Here is a 25013-nt window from a genome sequence, read left to right as displayed (position 1 = left end):
GTGGGGTATATCAGAGTGTTACAGTGAGGGGTGTGGGATATATCAGAGTGTTACAGTGAGGGGTGGGGTATATCAGAGTGTTACAGTGAGGGGTGTGGGGTATATCAAAGTGTTACAGTGAGGGGTGTGGGGTATATCAGAGTGTTACAGTGAGAGGTGTGGGATATATCAGAGTGTTACAGTGAGGGGTGTGGGGTATATCAGAGTGTTACAGTGAGGGGTGTGGGGTATATCAGAGTGTTACAGTGAGGGGTGTGGGGTATATCAGAGTGTTACAGTGAGGGGTCTGGGGTATATCAGAGTGTTACAGTGAGGGGTGTGGGGTATATCAGAGTGTTACAGTGAGGGGTGTGGGGTATATCAGAGTGTTACAGTGAGGGGTGTGGGTTATATCAGAGTGTTACAGTGAGGGGTGTGGGTTATATCAGAGTGTAAAAGTGAGGGGTGTGGGGTATATCAGTGTTACAGTGAGGGGTGTGGGGTATATCAGAGTGTTACAGTGGGGGTGTGGGATATATCAGAGTGTTACAGTGAGGGGTGGGGTATATCAGAGTGTTACAGTGAGGGGTGGGAATATCAGAGTGCTACAGTGAGGGGTGTGGGGTATATCAAAGTGTTACAGTGAGGGGTGTGGGATACATCAGAGTGTTACAGTGAGGGGTGTGGGGTATATCAGAGTGTCACAGTGAGGGGTGTGGGATATATCAGAGTGTTACAGTGAGGGGTGTGGGATATATCAGAGTGTTACCGTGAGGGATGTGGGATATATCAGAGTGTTACACTGAGGGGTGTAGGCTATATCAGAGTGTTACAGTGAGGGGTGTGGGGTATATCAGAGTGTTACAGTGAGGGATGTGGGATATATCAGAGTGTTACACTGAGGGGTGTAGGCTATATCAGAGTGTTACAGTGAGGGGTGTGGGGTATAGCAGAGTGTTACAGTGAGGGGTGTGGGATATATCAGTGTTACAGTGAGGGGTGTGGGGTTTTTCAGAGTGTTACAGTGAGGGGTGTGGGTTATATCAGAGTGTTACAGTGAGGGGTGTGGGGTATAACAGTGTTACAGTGAGGGGTGTGGGGTATAACAGAGTTACAGTGGGGGTGTGGGATATATCAGAGTGTTACAGTGAGGGGTCGGGTATATCAGAGTGTTACAGTGAGGGGTGTGGGGTATATCAGAGTGTTACAGTGGGGGTGTGGGATATATCAGAGTGTTACAGTGAGGGGTGGGGTATATCAGAGTGTTACAGTGAGGGGTGTGGGGTATATCAGAGTGTTACAGTGAGGGGTGTGGGGTATATCAGAGTGTTACAGTGAGGGGTGTGGGATATATCAGAGTGTTACAGTGAGGGGTGTGGGATATATCAGAGTGTTACAGTGAGGGGTGTAGGCTATATCAGAGTGTTACAGTGAGGGGTGTGGGGTATATCAGAGTATTACAGTGAGGGTTGTGGGGTATATCAGAGTGTTACAGTGAGGGGTTTGGGGTATATCAGAGTGTTACAGTGAGGGGTGTGGGGTATATCAGAGTGTTACAGTGAGTGATGTGGGTTATATCACAGTGTTACAGTGAGGGGTGTGGGATATATCAGAGTGTTACAGTGAGGGGTGTGGGATATATCAGAGTGTTACAGTGAGGGATGTGGGATATATCAGAGTGTTACACTGAGGGGTGTAGGCTATATCAGAGTGTTACAGTGAGGGGTGTGGGGTATATCAGAGTGTTACAGTGAGGGGTGTGGGATATATCAGAGTGTTACAGTGAGGGATGTGGGATATATCAGAGTGTTACACTGAGGGGTGTAGGCTATATCAGAGTGTTACAGTGAGGGGTGTGGGGTATAGCAGAGTGTTACAGTGAGGGGTGTGGGATATATCAGTGTTACAGTGAGGGGTGTGGGGTTTTTCAGAGTGTTACAGTGAGGGGTGTGGGTTATATCAGAGTGTTACAGTGAGGGGTGTGGGGTATAACAGTGTTACAGTGAGGGGTGTGGGGTATAACAGAGTTACAGTGGGGGTGTGGGATATATCAGAGTGTTACAGTGAGGGGTCGGGTATATCAGAGTGTTACAGTGAGGGGTGTGGGGTATATCAGAGTGTTACAGTGGGGGTGTGGGATATATCAGAGTGTTACAGTGAGGGGTGGGGTATATCAGAGTGTTACAGTGAGGGGTGTGGGGTATATCAGAGTGTTACAGTGAGGGGTGTGGGGTATATCAGAGTGTTACAGTGAGGGGTGTGGGATATATCAGAGTGTTACAGTGAGGGGTGTGGGATATATCAGAGTGTTACAGTGAGGGGTGTAGGCTATATCAGAGTGTTACAGTGAGGGGTGTGGGGTATAGCAGAGTGTTACAGTGAGGGGTGTGGGATATATCAGTGTTACAGTGAGGGGTGTGGGGTTTTTCAGAGTGTTACAGTGAGGGGTGTGGGTTATATCAGAGTGTTACAGTGAGGGGTGTGGGGTATAACAGTGTTACAGTGAGGGGTGTGGGGTATAACAGAGTTACAGTGGGGGTGTGGGATATATCAGAGTGTTACAGTGAGGGGTCGGGCATATCAGAGTGTTACAGTGAGGGGTGTGGGGTATATCAGAGTGTTACAGTGAGGGGTGTGGGATATATCAGAGTGTTACAGTGAGTGATGTGGGGTATATCAGAGTGTTACAGTGAGGGGTGTGGGGTATATCAGACTGTTACAGTGAGGGGTGTGTGTATATCAGAGTGTTACAGTTAGCATTTTGGGATATATCAGAGTGTTACAGTGAGGGGTGTGGGATATATCAGAGTGTTACAGTGAGGGGTGTAGTGTATATCAGAGTGTTACAGTGAGGGGTGTGGGGTATATCAGAGTATTACAGTGAGGGGTGTGGGGTATATCAGAGTGTTACAGTGAGGGGTTTGGGGTATATCAGAGTGTTACAGTGAGGGGTGTGGGGTATATCAGAGTGTTACAGTGAGTGATGTGGGTTATATCACAGTGTTACAGTGAGGGGTGTGGGATATATCAGAGTGTTACAGTGAGTGGTGTGGGATATATCAGAGTGTTACAGTGAGGGGTGTGGGGCATATCAGAGTGTTACAGTGAGGGGTGTGGGGTATATCAGAGAGTTACAGTGAGGGGTGTAGGGTATATCAGAGTGTTACAGTGAGGGGTGTGGGATATATCAGAGTGTTACAGTGAGGGGTGTAGGGTATATCAGAGTGTTACAGTGAGGGGTGTGGGATATATCAGAGTGTTACAGTGAGGGGTGTAGGGTATATCAGAGTGTTACAGTGAGGGTGTGGGGTATATCAGAGTGTTACAGTGAGGGGTGTGGGGTATATCAGAGTGTTACAGTGAGGGGTGTGGGGTATATCAGAGTGTTACAGTGAGGGGTGTGGGGTATATCAGAGTGTTACAGTGAGGGGTGTGGGGTATATCAGAGTGTTACAGTGAGGGGTGTGGGGTATATCAGAGTGTTACAGTGAGGGGTGTGGGATATATCAGAGTGTTACAGTGAGGGGTGTGGGATATATCAGAGTGTTACAGTGAGGGGTGTGGGGTATATCAGAGTGTTACAGTGAGGGGTGTGGGATATATCAGAGTGTTACAGTGAGGGGTGTAGGGTATATCAGAGTGTTACAGTGAGGGGTGTGGGGTATATCAGAGTGTTACAGTGAGGGGTGTGGGGTATATCAGAGTGTTACAGTGAGGGGTGTGGGATATATCAGAGTGTTACAGTGAGGGGTGTAGGGTATATCAGAGTGTTACAGTGAGGGGTGTGGGGTATATCAGAGTGTTACAGTGAGGGGTGTGGGATATATCAGAGTGTTACAGTGAGGGGTGTGGGGTATATCAGAGTGTTACAGTGAGGGGTGTGGGATATATCAGAGTGTTACAGTGAGGGGTGTGGGATATATCAGAGTGTTACAGTGAGGGGTGTGGGATATATCAGAGTGTTACAGTGAGGGGTGTGGGCTATATCAGAGTGTTACAGTGAGGGGTGTGGGGTATATCAGAGTGTTACAGTGAGGGGTGTGGGATATATCAGAGTGTTACAGTGAGGGGTGTGGGATATATCAGAGTGTTACACTGAGGGGTGTAGGCTATATCAGAGTGTTACAGTGAGGGGTGTGGGGTATAGCAGAGTGTTACAGTGAGGGGTGTGGGATATATCAGTGTTACAGTGATGGGTGTGGGGTTTTTCAGAGTGTTAAAGTGAGGGGTGTGGGTTATATCAGAGTGTTACAGTGAGGGGTGTGGGGTATAACAGTGTTACAGTGAGGGGTGTGGGGTATAACAGAGTTACAGTGGGGGTGTGGGATATATCAGAGTGTTACAGTGAGGGGTCGGGTATATCAGAGTGTTACAGTGAGGGGTGTGGGGTATATCAGAGTGTTACAGTGGGGGTGTGGGATATATCAGAGTGTTACAGTGAGGGGTGGGGTATATCAGAGAGTTACAGTGAGGGGTGTGGGGTATATCAGAGTGTTACAGTGAGGGGTGTGGGGTATATCAGAGTGTTACAGTGAGGGGTGTGGGATATATCAGAGTGTTACAGTGAGGGGTGTGGGATATATCAGAGTGTTACAGTGAGGGGTGTAGGCTGTATCAGAGTGTTACAGTGAGGGGTGTGGGGTATATCAGAGTATTACAGTGAGGGGTTTGGGGTATATCAGAGTGTTACAGTGAGGGGTGTGGGGTATATCAGAGTGTTACAGTGAGGGATGTGGGTTATATCACAGTGTTACAGTGAGGGGTGTGGGATATATCAGAGTGTTACAGTGAGGGGTGTGGGATATATCAGAGTGTTACAGTAAGGGGGTTGGGCTTTATCAGAGTGTTACAGTGAGGGGTGTGGGGTATATCAGAGAGTTACAGTGAGGGGTGTAGGGTATATCAGAGTGTTACAGTGAGGGGTGTGGGATATATCAGAGTGTTACAGTGAGGGGTGTAGGGTATATCAGAGTGTTACAGTGAGGGGTGTGGGATATATCAGAGTGTTAAAGTGAGGGGTGTAGGGTATATCAGAGTGTTACAGTGAGGGATGTGGGGTATATCAGAGTGTTACAGTGAGGGGTGTGGGGTATATCAGAGTGTTACAGTGAGGGGTGTGGGGTATATCAGAGTGTTACAGTGAGGGGTGTGGGGTATATCAGAGTGTTACAGTGAGGGGTGTGGGGTATATCAGAGTGTTACAGTGAGGGGTGTGGGTTATATCAGAGTGTTACAGTGAGGGGTGTGGGATATATCAGAGTGTTACAGTGAGGGGTGTGGGATATATCAGAGTGTTACAGTGAGGAGTGTGGGGCATATCAGAGTGTTACAGTGAGAGGTGTGGGATATATCAGAGTGTTACAGTGAGGGGTGTAGGGTATATCAGAGTGTTACAGTGAGGGGTGTGGGGTATATCAGAGTGTTACAGTGAGGGGTGTGGGGTATATCAGAGTGTTACAGTGAGGGGTGTGGGGTATATCAGAGTGTTACAGTGAGGGGTGTGGGGTATATCAGAGTGTTACAGTGAGGGGTGTGGGGTATATCAGTGTTACAGTGAGGGGTGTGGGGTATATCAGAGTGTTACAGTGAGGGGTGTGGGTATATCAGAGTGTTACAGTGAGGGGTGTGGGGTATATCAGAGTGTTACAGTGAGGGGTGTGGGGTATATCAGAGTGTTACAGTGAGGGGTGTGGGGTATATCAGAGTGTTACAGTGAGGGGTGTGGGGTATATCAGAGTGTTACAGTGAGGGGTGTGGGGTATATCAGAGTGTTACAGTGAGGGGTGTGGGATATATCAGAGTGTTACAGTGAGGGGTGTGGGATATATCAGAGTGTTACAGTGAGGGGTGTGGGGTATATCAGAGTGTTACAGTGAGGGGTGTGGGGTATATCAGAGTGTTACAGTGAGGGGTGTAGGGTATATCAGAGTGTTACAGTGAGGGGTGTGGGATATATCAGAGTGTTACAGTGAGGGGTGTAGGGTATATCAGAGTGTTACAGTGAGGGGTGTGGGTATATCAGAGTGTTACAGTGAGGGGTGTAGGGTATATCAGAGTGTTACAGTGAGGGGTGTGGGGTATATCAGAGTGTTACAGTGAGGGGTGTGGGGTATATCAGAGTGTTACAGTGAGGGGTGTGGGGTATATCAGAGTGTTACAGTGAGGGGTGTGGGGTATATCAGAGTGTTACAGTGAGGGGTGTGGGGTATATCAGAGTGTTACAGTGAGGGGTGTGGGTATATCAGAGTGTTACAGTGAGGGGTGTGGGTATATCAGAGTGTTACAGTGAGGGGTGTGGGATATATCAGAGTGTTACAGTGAGGGGTGTGGGGTATATCAGAGTGTTACAGTGAGGGGTGTGGGGTATATCAGAGTGTTACAGTGAGGGGTGTGGGTATATCAGAGTGTTACAGTGAGGGGTGTGGGGTATATCAGAGTGTTACAGTGAGGGGTGTGGGGTATATCAGAGTGTTACAGTGAGGGGTGTGGGGTATATCAGAGTGTTACAGTGAGGGGTGTGGGATATATCAGAGTGTTACAGTGAGGGGTGTGGGTATATCAGAGTGTTACAGTGAGGGGTGTGGGGTATATCAGAGTGTTACAGTGAGGGGTGTGGGTATATCAGAGTGTTACAGTGAGGGGTGTGGGGTATATCAGAGTGTTACAGTGAGGGGTGTGGGGTATATCAGAGTGTTACAGTGAGGGGTGTGGGGTATATCAGAGTGTTACAGTGAGGGGTGTGGGGTATATCAGAGTGTTACAGTGAGGGGTGTGAGGTATATCAGAATGTTACAGTGAGGGGTGTGGGGTATATCAGAGTGTTACAGTGAGGGGTGTGGGATATATCAGAGTGTTACAGTGAGGGGTGTGGGATATATCAGAGTGTTACAGTGAGGGGTGAGGGATATATCAGAGTGTTACAGTGAGGGGTGTGGGGTATATCAGAGTGTTACAGTGAGGGGTGTGGGATATATCAGAGTGTTACAGTGAGGGGTGTGGGGTATATCAGAGTGTTACAGTGAGGGGTGTGGGTTATATCAGAGTGTTACAGTGAGGGGTGTGGGGTATATCAGAGTGTTACTGTGAGGGGTGTGGGGTATATCGGAGAGTTACAGTGAGGGGTGTGGGATATATCAGAGTGTTACAGTGAGGGGTCGGGGTATATCAGAGTGTTACAGTGAGGGGTGTGGGGTATATCAGAGTGTTACAGTGGGGGTGTGGGATATATCAGAGTGTTACAGTGAGGGGTGGGGTATATCAGAGTGTTACAGTGAGGGGTGTGGGGTATATCAGAGTGTTACAGTGAGGGGTGTGGGTATATCAGAGTGTTACAGTGAGGGGTGTGGGATATATCAGAGTGTTACAGTGAGGGGTGTGGGATATATCAGAGTGTTACAGTGAGGGGTGTGGGCTATATCAGAGTGTTACAGTGAGGGGTGTGGGGTATATCAGAGTGTTACAGTGAGGGGTTTGGGGTATATCAGAGTGTTACAGTGAGGGGTGTGGGGTATATCAGAGTGTTACAGTGAGGGGTGTGGGTTATATCAGAGTGTTACAGTGAGGGGTGTGGGATATATCAGAGTGTTACAGTGAGGGTTGTGTGGGGTATATCAGAGTGTTACAGTGAGGGGTGTGGGGCTATATCAGAGTGTTACAGTGAGGGGTGTGGGGTATATCAGAGTGTTACAGTGAGGGGTGTGGGTATATCAGAGTGTTACAGTGAGGGGTGTGGGATATATCAGAGTGTTACAGTGAGGGGTGTGGGTATATCAGAGTGTTACAGTGAGGGGTGTGGGATATATCAGAGTGTTACAGTGAGGGGTGTAGGGTATATCAGAGTGTTACAGTGAGGGGTGTGGGGTATATCAGAGTGTTACAGTGAGGGGTGTGGGGTATATCAGAGTGTTACAGTGAGGGGTGTGGGGTATATCAGAGTGTTACAGTGAGGGGTGTGGGGTATATCAGAGTGTTACAGTGAGGGGTGTGGGGTATATCAGAGTGTTACAGTGAGGGGTGTGGGGTATATCAGAGTGTTACAGTGAGGGGTGTGGGGTATATCAGAGTGTTACAGTGAGGGGTGTGGGTATATCAGAGTGTTACAGTGAGGGGTGTGGGATATATCAGAGTGTTACAGTGAGGGGTGTGGGGTATATCAGAGTGTTACAGTGAGGGGTGTGGGATATATCAGAGTGTTACAGTGAGGGGTGTAGGGTATATCAGAGTGTTACAGTGAGGGGTGTGGGGTATATCAGTGTTACAGTGAGGGGTGTGGGGTATATCAGAGTGTTACAGTGAGGGGTGTGGGTATATCAGAGGATTACAGTGAGGGATGTGGGATATATCAGAGTGTTACAGTGAGGGGTGTAGGGTATATCAGAGTGTTACAGTGAGGGGTGTGGGGTATATCAGAGTGTTACAGTGAGGGGTGTGGGGTATATCAGAGTGTTACAGTGAGGGGTGTGGGATATATCAGAGTGTTACAGTGAGGGGTGTGGGGTATATCAGAGTGTTACAGTGAGGGGTGTAGGCTATATCAGAGTGTTACAGTGAGGGGTGTGGGGTATATCAGAGTGTTACAGTGAGGGGTGTGGGGTATATCAGAGTGTTAGAGCGAGGGGTGTAGGGTATATCAGAGTGTTACAGTGAGGGGTGTGGGTATATCAGAGTGTTACAGTGAGGGGTGTGGGTATATCAGAGTGTTACAGTGAGGGGTGTAGGGTATATCAGAGTGTTACAGTGAGGGGTGTGGGGTATATCAGAGTGTTACAGTGAGGGGTGTGGGGTATATCAGAGTGTTACAGTGAGGGGTGTGGGGTATATCAGAGTGTTACAGTGAGGGGTGTGGGGTATATCAGAGTGTTACAGTGAGGGGTGTGGGGTATATCAGAGTGTTACAGTGAGGGGTGTGGGTATATCAGAGTGTTACAGTGAGGGGTGTGGGATATATCAGAGTGTTACAGTGAGGGGTGTAGGGTATATCAGAGTGTTACAGTGAGGGGTGTGGGGTATATCAGAGTGTTACAGTGAGGGGTGTAGGGTATATCAGAGTGTTACAGTGAGGGGTGTGGGATATATCAGAGTGTTACAGTGAGGGGTGTGGGATATATCAGAGTGTTACAGTGAGGGGTGTGGGGTATATCAGAGTGTTACAGTGAGGGGTGTGGGGTATATCAGAGTGTTACAGTGAGGGGTGTGGGGTATATCAGAGTGTTACAGTGAGGGGTGTGGGGTATATCAGAGTGTTACAGTGAGGGGTGTGGGGTATATCAGAGTGTTACAGTGAGGGGTGTGGGATATATCAGAGTGTTACAGTGAGGGGTGTGGGGTATATCAGAGTGTTACAGTGAGGGGTGTGGGGTATATCAGAGTGTTACAGTGAGGGGTGTGGGGTATATCAGAGTGTTACAGTGAGGGGTGTGGGATATATCAGAGTGTTACAGTGAGGGGTGTGGGATATATCAGAGTGTTACAGTGAGGGGTGTGGGATATATCAGAGTGTTACAGTGAGGGGTGTGGGGTATATCAGAGTGTTACAGTGAGGGGTGTGGGGTATATCAGAGTGTTACAGTGAGGGGTGTGGGGTATATCAGAGTGTTACAGTGAGGGGTGTGGGGTATATCAGAGTGTTACAGTGAGGGGTGTGGGTATATCAGAGTGTTACAGTGAGGGGTGTGGGATATATCAGAGTGTTACAGTGAGGGGTGTGGGATATATCAGAGTGTTACAGTGAGGGGTGTGGGGTATATCAGAGTGTTACAGTGAGGGGTGTGGGGTATATCAGAGTGTTACAGTGAGGGGTGTAGGGTATATCAGAGTGTTACAGTGAGGGGTGTGGGATATATCAGAGTGTTACAGTGAGGGGTGTAGGGTATATCAGAGTGTTACAGTGAGGGGTGTGGGTATATCAGAGTGTTACAGTGAGGGGTGTGGGGTATATCAGAGTGTTACAGTGAGGGGTGTGGGTATATCAGAGTGTTACAGTGAGGGGTGTGGGATATATCAGAGTGTTACAGTGAGGGGTGTGGGTATATCAGAGTGTTACAGTGAGGGGTGTGGGGTATATCAGAGTGTTACAGTGAGGGGTGTGGGGTATATCAGAGTGTTACAGTGAGGGGTGTGGGGTATATCAGAGTGTTACAGTGAGGGGTGTGGGTTATATCAGAGTGTTACAGTGAGGGGTGTGGGGTATATCAGAGTGTTACAGTGAGGGGTGTGGGGTATATCAGAGTGTTACAGTGAGGGGTGTGGGATATATCAGAGTGTTACAGTGAGGGGTGTGGGTATATCAGAGTGTTACAGTGAGGGGTGTGGGGTATATCAGAGTGTTACAGTGAGGGGTGTGGGATATATCAGAGTGTTACAGTGAGGGGTGGGGGTATATCAGAGTGTTACAGTGAGGGGTGTGGGGTATATCAGAGTGTTACAGTGAGGGGTGTGGGGTATATCAGAGTGTTACAGTGAGGGGTGTGGGATATATCAGAGTGTTACAGTGAGGGGTGTGGGATATATCAGAGTGTTACAGTGAGGGGTGTGGGATATATCAGAGTGTTACAGTGAGGGGTGTAGGGTATATCAGAGTGTTACAGTGAGGGGTGTGGGGTATATCAGAGTGTTACAGTGAGGGGTGTGGGTATATCAGAGTGTTACAGTGAGGGGTGTGGGGTATATCAGAGTGTTACAGTGAGGGGTGTGGGGTTTATCAGAGTGTTACAGTGAGGGGTGTGGGTATATCAGAGTGTTACAGTGAGGGGTGTGGGATATATCAGAGTGTTACAGTGAGGGGTGTGGGTATATCAGAGTGTTACAGTGAGGGGTGTGGGTATATCAGAGTGTTACAGTGAGGGGTGTGGGGTATATCAGAGTGTTACAGTGAGGGGTGTAGGGTATATCAGAGTGTTACAGTGAGGGGTGTGGGATATATCAGAGTGTTACAGTGAGGGGTGTGGGTATATCAGAGTGTTACAGTGAGGGGTGTGGGATATATCAGAGTGTTACAGTGAGGGGTGTGGGTATATCAGAGTGTTACAGTGAGGGGTGTGGGGTATATCAGAGTGTTACAGTGAGGGGTGTGGGTATATCAGAGTGTTACAGTGAGGGGTGTGGGGTATATCAGAGTGTTACAGTGAGGGGTGTGGGGTATATCAGAGTGTTACAGTGAGGGGTGTGGGTATATCAGAGTGTTACAGTGAGGGGTGTGGGGTATATCAGAGTGTTACAGTGAGGGGTGTGGGGTATATCAGAGTGTTACAGTGAGGGGTGTGGGAATATCAGAGTGTTACAGTGAGGGGTGTGTGGTATATCAGAGTGTTACAGTGAGGGGTGTGGGTATATCAGAGTGTTACAGTGAGGGGTGTAGGGTATATCAGAGTGTTACAGTGAGGGGTGTGGGGTATATCAGAGTGTTACAGTGAGGGGTGTGGGGTATATCAGAGTGTTACAGTGAGGGGTGTGGGGTATATCAGAGTGTTACAGTGAGGGGTGTGGGTATATCAGAGTGTTACAGTGAGGGGTGTGGGATATATCAGAGTGTTACAGTGAGGGGTGTGGGGTATATCAGAGTGTTACAGTGAGGGGTGTGGGGTATATCAGAGTGTTACAGTGAGGGGTGTGGGGTATATCAGAGTGTTACAGTGAGGGGTGTGGGTATATCAGAGTGTTACAGTGAGGGGTGTGGGATATATCAGAGTGTTACAGTGAGGGGTGTGGGGTATATCAGAGTGTTACAGTGAGGGGTGTGGGGTATATCAGAGTGTTACAGTGAGGGGTGTGGGAGTATATCAGAGTGTTACAGTGAGGGGTGTGGGGTATATCAGAGTGTTACAGTGAGGGGTGTGGGAGATCCAGAGTGTTACAGTGAGGGGTGTGGGAGATACCAGAGTGTTGCAGTGAGGGGTGTGGGGTATATCAGAGTGTTACAGTGAGGGGTGTGGGGTATATCAGAGTGTTACAGTGAGGGGTGTGGGGTATATCAGAGTGTTACAGTGAGGGGTGTGGGGTATATCAGAGTGTTACAGTGAGGGGTGTGGGGTATATCAGAGTGTTACAGTGAGGGGTGTGGGGTATATCAGAGTGTTACAGTGAGGGGTGTGGGATATATCAGAGTTTAACATTGAGGGGTGTGGGGTATATCAGAGTGTTACAGTGAGGGGTGTGGGGTATATCAGAGTGTTACAGTGAGGGGTGTGGGGTATATCAGAGTGTTACAGTGAGGGGTGTGGGGTATATCAGAGTGTTACAGTGAGGGGTGTGGGGTATATCAGAGTGTTACAGTGAGGGGTGTGGGATATATCAGAGTGTTACAGTGAGGGGTGTGGGGTATATCAGAGTGTTACAGTGAGGGGTGTGGGGTATATCAGAGTGTTACAGTGAGGGGTGTGGGGTATATCAGAGTGTTACAGTGAGGGGTGTGGGATATATCAGAGTGTTACAGTGAGGGGTGTGGGATATATCAGAGTGTTACAGTGAGGGGTGTGGGGTATATCAGAGTGTTACAGTGAGGGGTGTGGGGTATATCAGAGTGTTACAGTGAGGGGTGTGGGGTATATCAGAGTGTTACAGTGAGGGGTGTAGGGTATATCAGAGTGTTACAGTGAGGGGTGTGGGATATATCAGAGTGTTACAGTGAGGGGTGTAGGGTATATCAGAGTGTTACAGTGAGGGGTGTGGGGTATATCAGAGTGTTACAGTGAGGGGTGTGGGGTATATCAGAGTGTTACAGTGAGGGGTGTGGGGTATATCAGAGTGTTACAGTGAGGGGTGTGGGATATATCAGAGTGTTACAGTGAGGGGTGTAGGGTATATCAGAGTGTTACAGTGAGGGGTGTGGGGTATATCAGAGTGTTACAGTGAGGGGTGTAGGGTATATCAGAGTGTTACAGTGAGGGGTGTGGGGTATATCAGAGTGTTACAGTGAGGGGTGTGGGTGATATCAGAGTGTTACATTAAGGGGTGTGGAGTATATCAAAGTGTTACAGTGAGGGGTGTGGAGTATATCAGTGTTACAGTGAGGGGTGTGGGGTATATCAGAGTGTTACAGTGAGGGGTGTGGGGTATATCAGAGTGTTACAGTGAGGGGTGTGGGGTATATCAGAGTGTTACAGTGAGGGGTGTGGGGTATATCAGAGTGTTACAGTGAGGGGTGTGGGTATATCAGAGTGTTACAGTGAGGGGTGTGGGGTATATCAGAGTGTTACAGTGAGGGGTGTGGGGTATATCAGAGTGTTATAGTGAGGGGTGTGGGGTATATCAGAGTGTTACAGTGAGGGGTGTGGGGTATATCAGAGTGTTACAGTGAGGGGTGTGGGTATATCAGAGTGTTACAGTGAGGGGTGTGGGGTATATCAGAGTGTTACAGTGAGGGGTGTGGGGTATATCAGAGTGTTACAGTGAGGGGTGTGGGGTATATCAGAGTGTTACAGTGAGGGGTGTGGGTATATCAGAGTGTTACAGTGAGGGGTGTGGGGTATATCAGAGTGTTACAGTGAGGGGTGTAGGGTATATCAGAGTGTTACAGTGAGGGGTGTGGGGTGTATCAGAGTGTTACAGTGAGGGGTGTGGGGTATATCAGAGTGTTACAGTGAGGGGTGTGGGATATATCAGAGTGTTACAGTGAGGGGTGTGGGGTATATCAGAGTGTTACAGTGAGGGGTGTGGGGTATATCAGAGTGTTACAGTGAGGGGTGTGGGGTATATCAGAGTGTTACAGTGAGGGGTGTGGGGTATATCAGAGTGTTACAGTGAGGGGTGTGGGGTATATCAGAGTGTTACAGTGAGGGGTGTGGGATATATCAGAGTGTTACAGTGAGGGGTGTGGGGTTTATCAGAGTGTTACAGTGAGGGGTGTGGGATATTTCAGTGTTACAGTGAGGAGTGGGGGATATATCAGTGTTACAGTGAGGGGTGTGGGGTATATCAGAGTGTTACAGTGAGGGGTGTGGGGTATATCAGAGTGTTACAGTGAGGGGTGTGGGGTATATCAGAGTGTTACAGTGAGGGGTGTGGGGTATATCAGAGTTACAGTGAGGGGTGTGGGATATATCAGAGTGTTACAGTGAGGGGTGTGGGTATATCAGAGTGTTACAGTGAGGGGTGTGGGGTATATCAGAGTGTTACAGTGAGGGGTGTGGGATATATCAGAGTGTTACAGTGAGGGGTGTGGGGTATATCAGAGTGTTACAGTGAGGGGTGTGGGATATATCAGAGTGTTACAGTGAGGGGTGTGGGGTATATCAGAGTGTTACAGTGAGGGGTGTGGGGTATATCAGAGTGTTACAGTGAGGGGTGTGGGGTATATCAGAGTGTTACAGTGAGGGGTGTGGGTATATCAGAGTGTTACAGTGAGGGGTGTGGGGTATATCAGAGTGTTACAGTGAGGGGTGTGGGATATATCAGAGTGTTACAGTGAGGGGTGTGGGATATATCAGAGTGTTACAGTGAGGGGTGTGGGGTATATCAGAGTGTTACAGTGAGGGGTGTGGGGTATATCAGAGTGTTACAGTGAGGGGTGTAGGGTATATCAGAGTGTTACAGTGAGGGGTGTGGTGTATATCAGAGTGTTACAGTGAGGGGTGTGGGATATATCAGAGTGTTACAGTGAGGGGTGTGGGATATATCAGAGTGTTACAGTGAGGGGTGTGGGGTATATCAGAGTGTTACAGTGAGGGGTGTGGGGTATATCAGAGTGTTACAGTGAGGGGTGTGGGGTATATCAGAGTGTTACAGTGAGGGGTGTGGGGTATATCAGAGTGTTACAGTGAGGGGTGTGGGTATATCAGAGTGTTACAGTGAGGGGTGTGGGGTATATCAGAGTGTTACAGTGAGGGGTGTGGGGTATATCAGAGTGTTACAGTGAGGGGTGTGGGGTATATCAGAGTGTTACAGTGAGGGGTGTGGGGTATATCAGAGTGTTACAGTGAGGGGTGTGGGGTATATCAGAGTGTTACAGTGAGGGGTGTGGGGTATATCAGAGTGTTACAGTGAGGGGTGTGGGGTATATCAGAGTGTTACAGTGAGGGGTGTGGGTATATCAGAGTGTTACAGTGAGGGGTGTGGGGTATATCAGAGTGTTACAGTGAGGGGTGTGGGGTATATCAGAGTGTTACAGTGAGGGGTGTGGGGTATATCAGAGTGTTACAGTGAGGGGTGTGGGGTATATCAGAGTGTTACAGTGAGGGGTGTGGGGTATATCAGAGTGTTACAGTGAGGGGTGTGGGGTATATCAGAGTGTTACAGTGAGGGGTGTGGGGTATATCAGAGTGTTACAGTGAGGGGTGTGGGGTATATCAGAGTGTTACAGTGAGGGGTGTGGGGTATATCAGAGTGTTACAGTGAGGGGTGTGGGGTATATCAGAGTGTTACAGTGAGGGGTGTGGGGTATATCAGAGTGTTACAGTGAGGGGTGTGGGGTATATCAGAGTGTTACAGTGAGGGGTGTGGGTATATCAGAGTGTTACAGTGAGGGGTGTGGGGTATATCAGAGTGTTACAGTGAGGGGTGTGGGGTATATCAGAGTGTTACAGTGAGGGGTGTGGGTATATCAGAGTGTTACAGTGAGGGGTGTGGGTATATCAGAGTGTTACAGTGAGGGGTGTGGGGTATATCAGAGTGTTACAGTGAGGGGTGTGGGTATATCAGAGTGTTACAGTGAGGGGTGTGGGGTATATCAGAGTGTTACAGTGAGGGGTGTGGGTATATCAGAGTGTTACAGTGAGGGGTGTGGGTATATATCAGAGTGTTACAGTGTGGGGTGTGGGGATATATCAGAGTGTTACAGTGAGGGGTGTGGGGTATATCAGAGTGTTACAGTGAGGGGTGTGGGGTATATCAGAGTGTTACAGTGAGGGGTGTGGGATATATCAGAGTGTTACAGTGAGGGGTGTAGGGTATATCAGAGTGTTACAGTGAGGGGTGTGGGGTATATCAGAGTGTTACAGTGAGGGGTGTGGGTATATCAGAGTGTTACAGTGAGGGGTGTGGGGTATATCAGAGTGTTACAGTGAGGGGTGTGGGGTATATCAGAGTGTTACAGTGAGGGGTGTGGGGTATATCAGAGTGTTTCAATGAGGGGTGTGGGTATATCAGAGTGTTACATTGAGGGTTGTGGTGTATATCAGCGTGTTACAGTGAGGGGTGTGGGGTATATCAGAGTGTTACAGTGAGGGGTGTTGGGTATATCAGTTTGGTTACAGTGAGGGGTGTTGGGTATATCAGAGTGTTACAGTGAGGGGTGTGGGGTATATAAGAGTGTTTACAGTGAGGGTGTGGATATCAGACTACAGTGAGGGGTGTGGGTATATCAGAGTGTTACAGTGAGGGGGTGGGTATATCAGAGTGTTACAGTGAGGGTGTGGGATATCAGAGTGATACAGGAGGTGTGGGGTTACAGTACGTGAGGGGTGTGGGTATATCAGAGTTACAGTAGAGGGGTGGGGTATATCAGAGTGTTACAGGAGGGTTGGTATACAGAGTGTTACAGTGAGGGTGTGGGTATACAGAGTGTTACAGTGGGGGGGTATATCAGAGTGTTACAGTGAGGGGTGTGGGGTATATCAGAGTGTTACAGTGAGGGGTGTGGGGTATATCAGAGTGTTACAGTGAGGGGTGTGGGGTATATCAGAGTGTTACAGGGAGGGGTGTGGGATTTATCAGAGTGTTACAATGAGGGGTGTAGGGTATATCAGAGTGTTACAGTGAGGGGTGTGGGGTATATCAGAGAGTTGCAGTGAGGGGTGTGGGATATATCAGAGTGTTACAGTGAGGGGTGTGGGGTATATCAGAGTGTTACAGTGAGGGGTATATCAGAGTGTTACAGTGAGGGGTGTGGGGTATATCAGAGTGTTACAGTGAGGGGTGTGGGATATATCAGAGTGTTACAGTGAGGGGTGTAGGGTATATCAGAGTGTTACAGTGAGGGGTGTGGGGTATATCAGAGAGTTACAGTGAGGGGTGTAGGGTATATTAGAGTGTTACAGTGAGGGGTGTGGGGTATATCAGAGTGTTACAGTGAGGGGTGTAGGGTATATCAGAGTGTTCCAGTGAGGGGTGTAGAGTATATCAGAGTGTTACAGTGAGGGGTGTAGAGTATATCAGTGTTACAGAGAGAGGTGTGGGGTATATCAGAGTGTTACAGTGAGGGGTGTGGGGTATATCAGAGTGTTACAGTGAGGGGTGTGGGGTATATCAAAGTGTTAGAGTGAGGGGTGTGGGATATATCAGAGAGTTACAGTGAGGGGTGTAGGGTATATCAGAGTGTTACAGTGAGCGGTGTGGGATATATCAGAGTGTTACAGTGAAGGGTGTAGGGTATATCAGAGTGTTACAGTGAGGGGTGTGGGGTATATCAGAGTGTTACAGTGAGGGGTGTGGGGTATATCAGAGTGTTACAGTGAGGGGTGTGGGGTATATCAGAGTGTTACAGTGAGGGGTGTGGGGTATATCAGAGTGTTACAGTGAGGGGTGTGGGGTATATCAGTGTTACAGTGAGGGGTGTGGTGTATATCAGAGTGTTACAGTGAGGGGTGTGGGATATATCAGAGTGTTACAGTAAGGGGTGTGGGATATATCAGAGTGTTACAGTGAGGGGTGTGGGGTATATCAGAGTGTTACAGTGAGGGGTGTGGGGTTTATCAGAGTGTTACAGTGAGGGGTGTGGGGTTTATCAGAGTGTTACAGTGAGGGGTGTGGGATATAACAGAGTGTTACAGTGAGGGGTGTGGGATATATCAGTGTTACAGTTATGGGTGTGGGATAGATCAGAGTGTTACAGTAAGGGGTGTGGGGTATATCAGAGTGTTACAGTGAGGGGTGTGGGGTATATCAGAGTGTTACAGTGAGGGGTGTGGGGTATATCAGAGTGTTACAGTGAGGGGTGTGGGATATATCAGAGTGTTACAGTGAGGGGTGTGGGATATATCAGAGTGTTACAGTGAGGGGTGTGGGGCATATCAGAGTGTTACAGTGAGGGGTGTGGGGTATATCAGAGAGTTACAGTGAGGGGTGTGGGTATATCAGAGTGTTACAGTGAGGGGTGTGGGTATATCAGAGTGTTACAGTGAGGGGTGTGGGGTATATCAGAGTGTTACAGTGAGGGGTGTGGGGTATATCAGAGTGTTACAGTGAGGGGTGTGGGGTATATCAGAGTGTTACAGTGAGGGGTGTGGGGTATATCAGAGTGTTACAGTGAGGGGTGTGGGGTATATCAGAGTGTTACAGTGAGGGGTGTGGGTATATCAGAGTGTTACAGTGAGGGCTGTGGGGTATATCAGAGTGTTACAGTGAGGGGTGTGGGATATATCAGAGTGTTACAGTGAGGGGTGTGGGATATATCAGAGTGTTACAGTGAGGGGTGTGGGGTATATCAGAGTGTTACAGTGAGGGGTGTGGGGTATATCAGAGTGTTACAGTGAGGGGTGTGGGATATATCAGAGTGTTACAGTGAGGGGTGTGGGATATATCAGAGTGTTACAGTGAGGGGTGTGGGATATATCAGAGTGTTACAGTGAGGGGTGTGGGATATATCAGAGTGTTACAGTGAGGGGTGTGGGGTATATCAGAGTGTTACAGTGAGGGGTGTGGGGTATATCAGAGTGTTACAGTGAGGGGTGTGGGGTATATCAGAGTGTTACAGTGAGGGGTGTGGGATATATCAGAGTGTTACAGTGAGGGGTGTGGGATATATCAGAGTGTTACAGTGAGGGGTGTAGGGTATATCAGAGTGTTACAGTGAGGGGTGTGGGGTATATCAGAGTGTTACAGTGAGGGGTGTAGGGTATATCAGAGTGTTACAGTGAGGGGTGTAGGGTATATCAGAGTGTTACAGTGAGGGGTGTGGGGTATATCAGAGTGTTACAGTGAGGGGTGTGGGGTATATCAGAGTGTTACAGTGAGGGGTGTGGGGTATATCAGAGTGTTACAGTGAGGGGTGTGGGATATATCAGAGTGTTACAGTGAGGGGTGTGGGTATATCAGAGTGTTACAGTGAGGGGTGTGGGGTATATCAGAGTGTTACAGTGAGGGGTGTGGGATATATCAGAGTGTTACAGTGAGGGGTGTGGGGTATATCAGAGTGTTACAGTGAGGGGTGTGGGTATATCAGAGTGTTACAGTGAGGGGTGTGGGGTATATCAGAGTGTTACAGTGAGGGGTGTGGGTATATTGGGGTGTTACAGTGAGGGGTGTGGGTATATCAGAGTGTTACAGTGAGGGGTGTGGGGTATATCAGAGTGTTACAGTGAGGGGTGTGGGGTATATCAGAGTGTTACAGTGAGGGGTGTGGGGTATATCAGAGTGTTACAGTGAGGGGTGTGGGGTATATCAGAGTGTTACAGTGAGGGGTGTGGAGTATATCAGAGTGTTACAGTGAGGGGTGTAGGGTATATCAGAGTGTTACAGTGAGGGGTGTGGGGTATATCAGAGTGTTACAGTGAGGGGTGTGGGTATATCAGAGGATTAAAGTGAGGGATGTGGGGTATATCAGAGTGTTACAGTGAGGGGTGTGGGGTATATCAGAGTGTTACAGTGAGGGGTGTGGGGTACCTCAGAGTGTTACAGTGAGGGGTGTGGGATATATCAGAGTGTTACAGTGAGGGGTGTGGGTATATCAGAGTGTTACAGTGAGGGGTGTGGGATATATCAGAGTGTTACAGTGAAGGGTGTAGGGTATATCAGAGTGTTACAGTGAGGGGTGTGGGGTATATCAGAGTGTTACAGTGAGGGGTGTAGGGTATATCAGAGTGTTACAGTGAGGGGTGTGGGGTATATCAGAGTGTTACAGTGAGGGGTGTGGGATATATCAGAGTGTTACAGTGAGGGGTGTGGGGTATATCAGAGTGTTACAGTGAGGGGTGTGGGGTATATCAGAGTGTTACAGTGAGGGGTGTGGGGTATATCAGTGTTACAGTGAGGGGTGTGGTGTATATCAGAGTGTTACAGTGGGGGTGTGGGATATATCAGAGTGTTACAGTAAGGGGTGTGGGGTATATCAGAGTGTTACAGTGAGGGGTGTGGGGTATATCAGAGTGTTACAGTGAGGGGTGTGGGTTATATCAGAGTGTTACAGTGAGGGATGTGGGATATATCAGAGTGTAACAGTGAGGGGTGTGGGATATATCAGAGTGTTACAGTGAGGGGTGTGGGGCATATCAGAGTGTTACAGTGAGGGGTGTGGGGTATATCAGAGAGTTACAGTGAGGGGTGTAGGGTATATCAGAGTGTTACAGTGAGGGGTGTGGGATATATCAGAGTGTTACAGTGAGGGGTGTAGGGTATATCAGAGTGTTACAGTGAGGGGTGTGGGGTATATAAGAGTGTTACAGTGAGGGGTGTAGGGTATATCAGAGTGTTACAGTGAGGGGTGTGGGGTATATCATAGTGTTACAGTGAGGGGTGTGGGATATATCAGAGTGTTACAGTGAGGGGTGTGGGGTATATCAGAGTGTTACAGTGAGGGGTGTGGGGTATATCAGAGTGTTACAGTGAGGGGTGTGGGGTATATCAGTGTTACAGTGAGGGGTGTGGTGTATATCAGAGTGTTACAGTGGGGGTGTGGGATATATCAGAGTGTTACAGTAAGGGGTGTGGGATATATCAGAGTGTTACAGTAAGGGGTTTGGGGTATATCAGAGTGTTACAGTGAGGGGTGTGGGTATATCAGAGGATGAAAGTGAGGGATGTGGGGTATATCAGAGTGTTACAGTGGGGGTGTGGGATATATCAGAGTGTTACAGTGAGGGGTGGGGTATATCAGAGTGTTACAGTGAGGGGTGTGGGGTATATCAGAGTGTTACAGTGAGGGGTGTGGGGTATATCAGAGTGTTACAGTGAGGGGTGTGGGGTATATCAGAGTGTTACAGTGAGGGGTGTGGGGTATATCAGAGTGTTACAGTGAGGGGTGTGGGGTATATCAGAGTGTTACAGTGAGGGGTGCGGGGTATATCAGAGTGTTACAGTGAGGCGTGTAGGGTATATCAGAGTGTTACAGTGAGGGGTGTGGGATATATCAGAGAGTTACAGTGAGGGGTGTAGGGTATATCAGAGTGTTACAGTGAGGGGTGTGGGGTATATCAGAGTGTTACAGTGAGGGGTATATCAGAGTGTTACAGTGAGGAGTGTGGGGTATATCAGAGTGTTACAGTGAGGGGTGTGGGATATATCAGAGTGTTACAGTGAGGGGTATATCAGAGTGTTACAGTGAGGAGTGTGGGGTATATCAGAGTGTTACAGTGAGGGGTGTGGGATATATCAGAGTGTTACAGTGAGGGGTGTAGGGTATATCAGAGTGTTACAGTGAGGGGTGTAGGGTATATCAGAGTGTTACAGTGAGGGGTGTGGGGTATATCAGAGTGTTACAGTGAGGGGTGTAGGGTATATTAGAGTGTTACAGTGAGGGGTGTGGGGTATATCAGAGTGTTACAGTGAGGGGTGTAGGGTATATCAGAGTGTTCCAGTGAGGGGTGTAGAGTATATCAGAGTGTTACAGTGAGGGGTGTAGAGTATATCAGTGTTACAGAGAGAGGTGTGGGGTATATCAGAGTGTTACAGTGAGGGGTGTGGGGTATATCAGAGTGTTACAGTGAGGGGTGTGGGGTATATCAAAGTGTTAGAGTGAGGGGTGTGGGATATATCAGAGAGTTACAGTGAGGGGTGTAGGGTATATCAGAGTGTTACAGTGAGCGGTGTGGGATATATCAGAGTGTTACAGTGAAGGGTGTAGGGTATATCAGAGTGTTACAGTGAGGGGTGTGGGGTATATCAGAGTGTTACAGTGAGGGGTGTGGGGTATATCAGAGTGTTACAGTGAGGGGTGTGGGGTATATCAGAGTGTTACAGTGAGGGGTGTGGGGTATATCAGAGTGTTACAGTGAGGGGTGTGGGGTATATCAGTGTTACAGTGAGGGGTGTGGTGTATATCAGAGTGTTACAGTGGGGGTGTGGGATATATCAGAGTGTTACAGTAAGGGGTGTGGGATATATCAGAGTGTTACAGTGAGGGGTGTGGGGTATATCAGAGTGTTACAGTGAGGGGTGTGGGGTTTATCAGAGTGTTACAGTGAGGGGTGTGGGGTTTATCAGAGTGTTACAGTGAGGGGTGTGGGATATAACAGAGTGTTACAGTGAGGGGTGTGGGATATATCAGTGTTACAGTTATGGGTGTGGGATAGATCAGAGTGTTACAGTAAGGGGTTTGGGGTATATCAGAGTGTTACAGTGAGGGGTGTGGGGTATATCAGAGTGTTACAGTGAGGGGTGTGGGGTATATCAGAGTGTTACAGTGAGGGGTGTGGGATATATCAGAGTGTAACAGTGAGGGGTGTGGGATATATCAGAGTGTTACAGTGAGGGGTGTGGGGCATATCAGAGTGTTACAGTGAGGGGTGTGGGGTATATCAGAGAGTTACAGTGAGGGGTGTAGGGTATATCAGAGTGTTACAGTGAGGGGTGTGGGATATATCAGAGTGTTACAGTGAGGGGTGTAGGGTATATCAGAGTGTTACAGTGAGGGGTGTGGGGTATATCAGAGTGTTACAGTGAGGGGTGTAGGGTATATCAGAGTGTTACAGTGAGGGGTGTGGGGTATATCATAGTGTTACAGTGAGGGGTGTGGGATATATCAGAGTGTTACAGTGAGGGGTGTGGGGTATATCAGAGTGTTACAGTGAGGGGTGTGGGGTATATCAGAGTGTTACAGTGAGGGGTGTGGGGTATATCAGTGTTACAGTGAGGGGTGTGGTGTATATCAGAGTGTTACAGTGGGGGTGTGGGATATATCAGAGTGTTACAGTAAGGGGTGTGGGATATATCAGAGTGTTACAGTAAGGGGTTTGGGGTATATCAGAGTGTTACAGTGAGGGGTGTGGGGTATATCAGAGTGTTACAGTGAGGGGTGTGGGTTATATCAGAGTGTTACAGTGAGGGGTGTGGGATATATCAGAGTGTAACAGTGAGGGGTGTGGGATATATCCGAGTGTTACAGTGAGGGGTGTGGGGCATATCAGAGTGTTACAGTGAGGGGTGTGGGGTATATCAGAGAGTTACAGTGAGGGGTGTAGGGTATATCAGAGTGTTACAGTGAGGGGTGTGGGATATATCAGAGTGTTACAGTGAGGGGTGTAGGGTATATCAGAGTGTTACAGTGAGGGGTGTGGGGTATATCAGAGTGTTACAGTGAGGGGTGTAGGGTATATCAGAGTGTTACAGTGAGGGGTGTGGGGTATATCAGAGTGTTACAGTGAGGGGTGTGGGGTATATCAGAGTGTTACAGTGAGGGGTGTGGGGTATATCAGTGTTACAGTGAGGGGTGTGGTGTATATCAGAGTGTTACAGTGGGGGTGTGGGATATATCAGAGTGTTACAGTAAGGGGTGTGGGATATATCAGAGTGTTACAGTGAGGGTTGTGGGGTATATCAGAGTGTTACAGTGAGGGGTGTGGAGTTTATCAGAGTGTTACAGTGAGGGGTGTGGGATATATCAGAATGTTACAGTGAGGGGTGTGGGATATATCAGTGTTACAGTGAGGGGTGTATGGTATATCAGAGTGTTACAGTGAGGGGTGTGGGGTACATCAGAGAGTTACAGTGAGGGGTGTAGGGTATATCAGAGTGTTACAATGAGGGGTGTAGGGTATATCAGAGGGTTACAGTGAGGGGTGCGGGGTATATCAGAGTGTTACAATGAGGGGTGTAGGGTATATCAGAGGGTTACAATGAGGGGTGTGGGGTATATCAGATGTTACAGTGAGGGGTGTGGGGTATATCAGAGTGTTACAGTGAGGGGTGTGGGGTACATCAGAGAGTTACAGTGAGGGGTGTAGGGTATATCAGAGTGTTACAATGAGGGGTGTAGGGTATATCAGAGGGTTACAGTGAGGGGTGTGGGGTATATCAGGGTATTACAATGAGGGGTGTAGGGTATATCAGAGGGTTACAGTGAGGGGTGTGGGGTATATCAGATGTTACAGTGAGGGGTGTGGGGTATATCAGAGTGTTACAGTGAGGGGTGTGGGGTATATCAGAGTGTTACAGTGAGGGGTGTGGGATATATCAGAGTGTTACAGTGAGGGGTGTAGAGTATATCAGAGTGTTACAGTGAGGGGTGTGGGGTATATCAGTGTTACAGTGAGGGGTGTGGGGTATATCAGAGTGTTACAGTGAGGGATGTGGGGTATATCAGTGTTACAGTGAGGGGTGTGGGGTATATCAGAGTGTTACAGTGAAGGGTGTGGGGTATATCAGAGTGTTACAGTGAGGGGTGTGGGGTATATCAGAGTGTTACAGTGAGGGGTGTAGAGTATATCAGAGTGTTACAGTGAGGGGTGTGGGTATGTCACTTACTTGAGTCCCCTTCTTTCGGTGGAGCTGGTGCTTTGATTGGATTGGGTGGCTGTTTAGGTTTGGGTTTCTCTGTGGGAAAGAGGAGAAAGTATCAATATTGCTGGAGAGAGACATGTTGCTGAATCTTTACATCTTGCACTCATCAGGACAAACGCTGAAATGCTAACTTTCAAACAAGCACAATAATTTATACCACAGGAGAAAAAGCTGCTATCTGATTAACAGGTTGAGGAATTGCTAATGGCCAGCGCCATAGGGAACTTCAGGCTCCCTAAGCTCCTGGGTAATTTCTAAAAGGTGCAAGGTTTGAACATATTCCTTTTGTTTACAGAGAACGGGTCCCTGTGAATGAATGGATGCTGCTTCCAACAAGTGTAAATGAGCTATATTACAAGCTTGACTAATTATCTTCAATTGGTTGTTAGTGTAGATATTAGCAGACTCAGGATTGATATTAGTAGATAAAAACAAAAAAACTGCGGATGCTGGAAATCCAAAACAAAAACAGAATTACCTGGAAAAACTCAGCAGGTCTGGCAGCATCGGCGGAGAAGAAAAGAGTTGACGTTTCGAGTCCTCATGACCCTTCGAAGGGTCATGAGGACTCGAAACGTCAACTCTTTTCTTCTCCGCCGATGCTGCCAGACCTGCTGAGTTTTTCCAGGTAATTCTGTTTTTGATATTAGTAGACTCAGGATTGATATTAG

General features: G+C 48.3%; 1 protein-coding gene across 6 annotated transcripts in view; it reads right to left on the bottom strand.

The window, feature by feature from the left end:
• Window positions 1-25013, bottom strand: part of trim25 (tripartite motif containing 25) — a 55196-nt gene that overhangs the window by 8980 nt on the left and 21203 nt on the right. For all 6 annotated transcript variants that reach the window (XM_041216985.1, XM_041216987.1, XM_041216988.1 and 3 more), the window contains one exon: window positions 24307-24375. In XM_041216985.1, the coding sequence (XP_041072919.1) occupies window positions 24307-24375 (69 nt within the window). The remainder of the gene's footprint in view (window positions 1-24306; window positions 24376-25013) is intronic.

Source organism: Carcharodon carcharias, chromosome 22 (genome assembly GCF_017639515.1).
Source record: "Carcharodon carcharias isolate sCarCar2 chromosome 22, sCarCar2.pri, whole genome shotgun sequence".
In the NCBI taxonomy this organism is placed as follows: Eukaryota; Metazoa; Chordata; class Chondrichthyes; order Lamniformes; family Lamnidae; genus Carcharodon; species Carcharodon carcharias.
The sequence above is the reverse complement of the archived record's forward strand: the minus strand, read 5'-3'. Positions and strand labels throughout refer to the sequence as shown.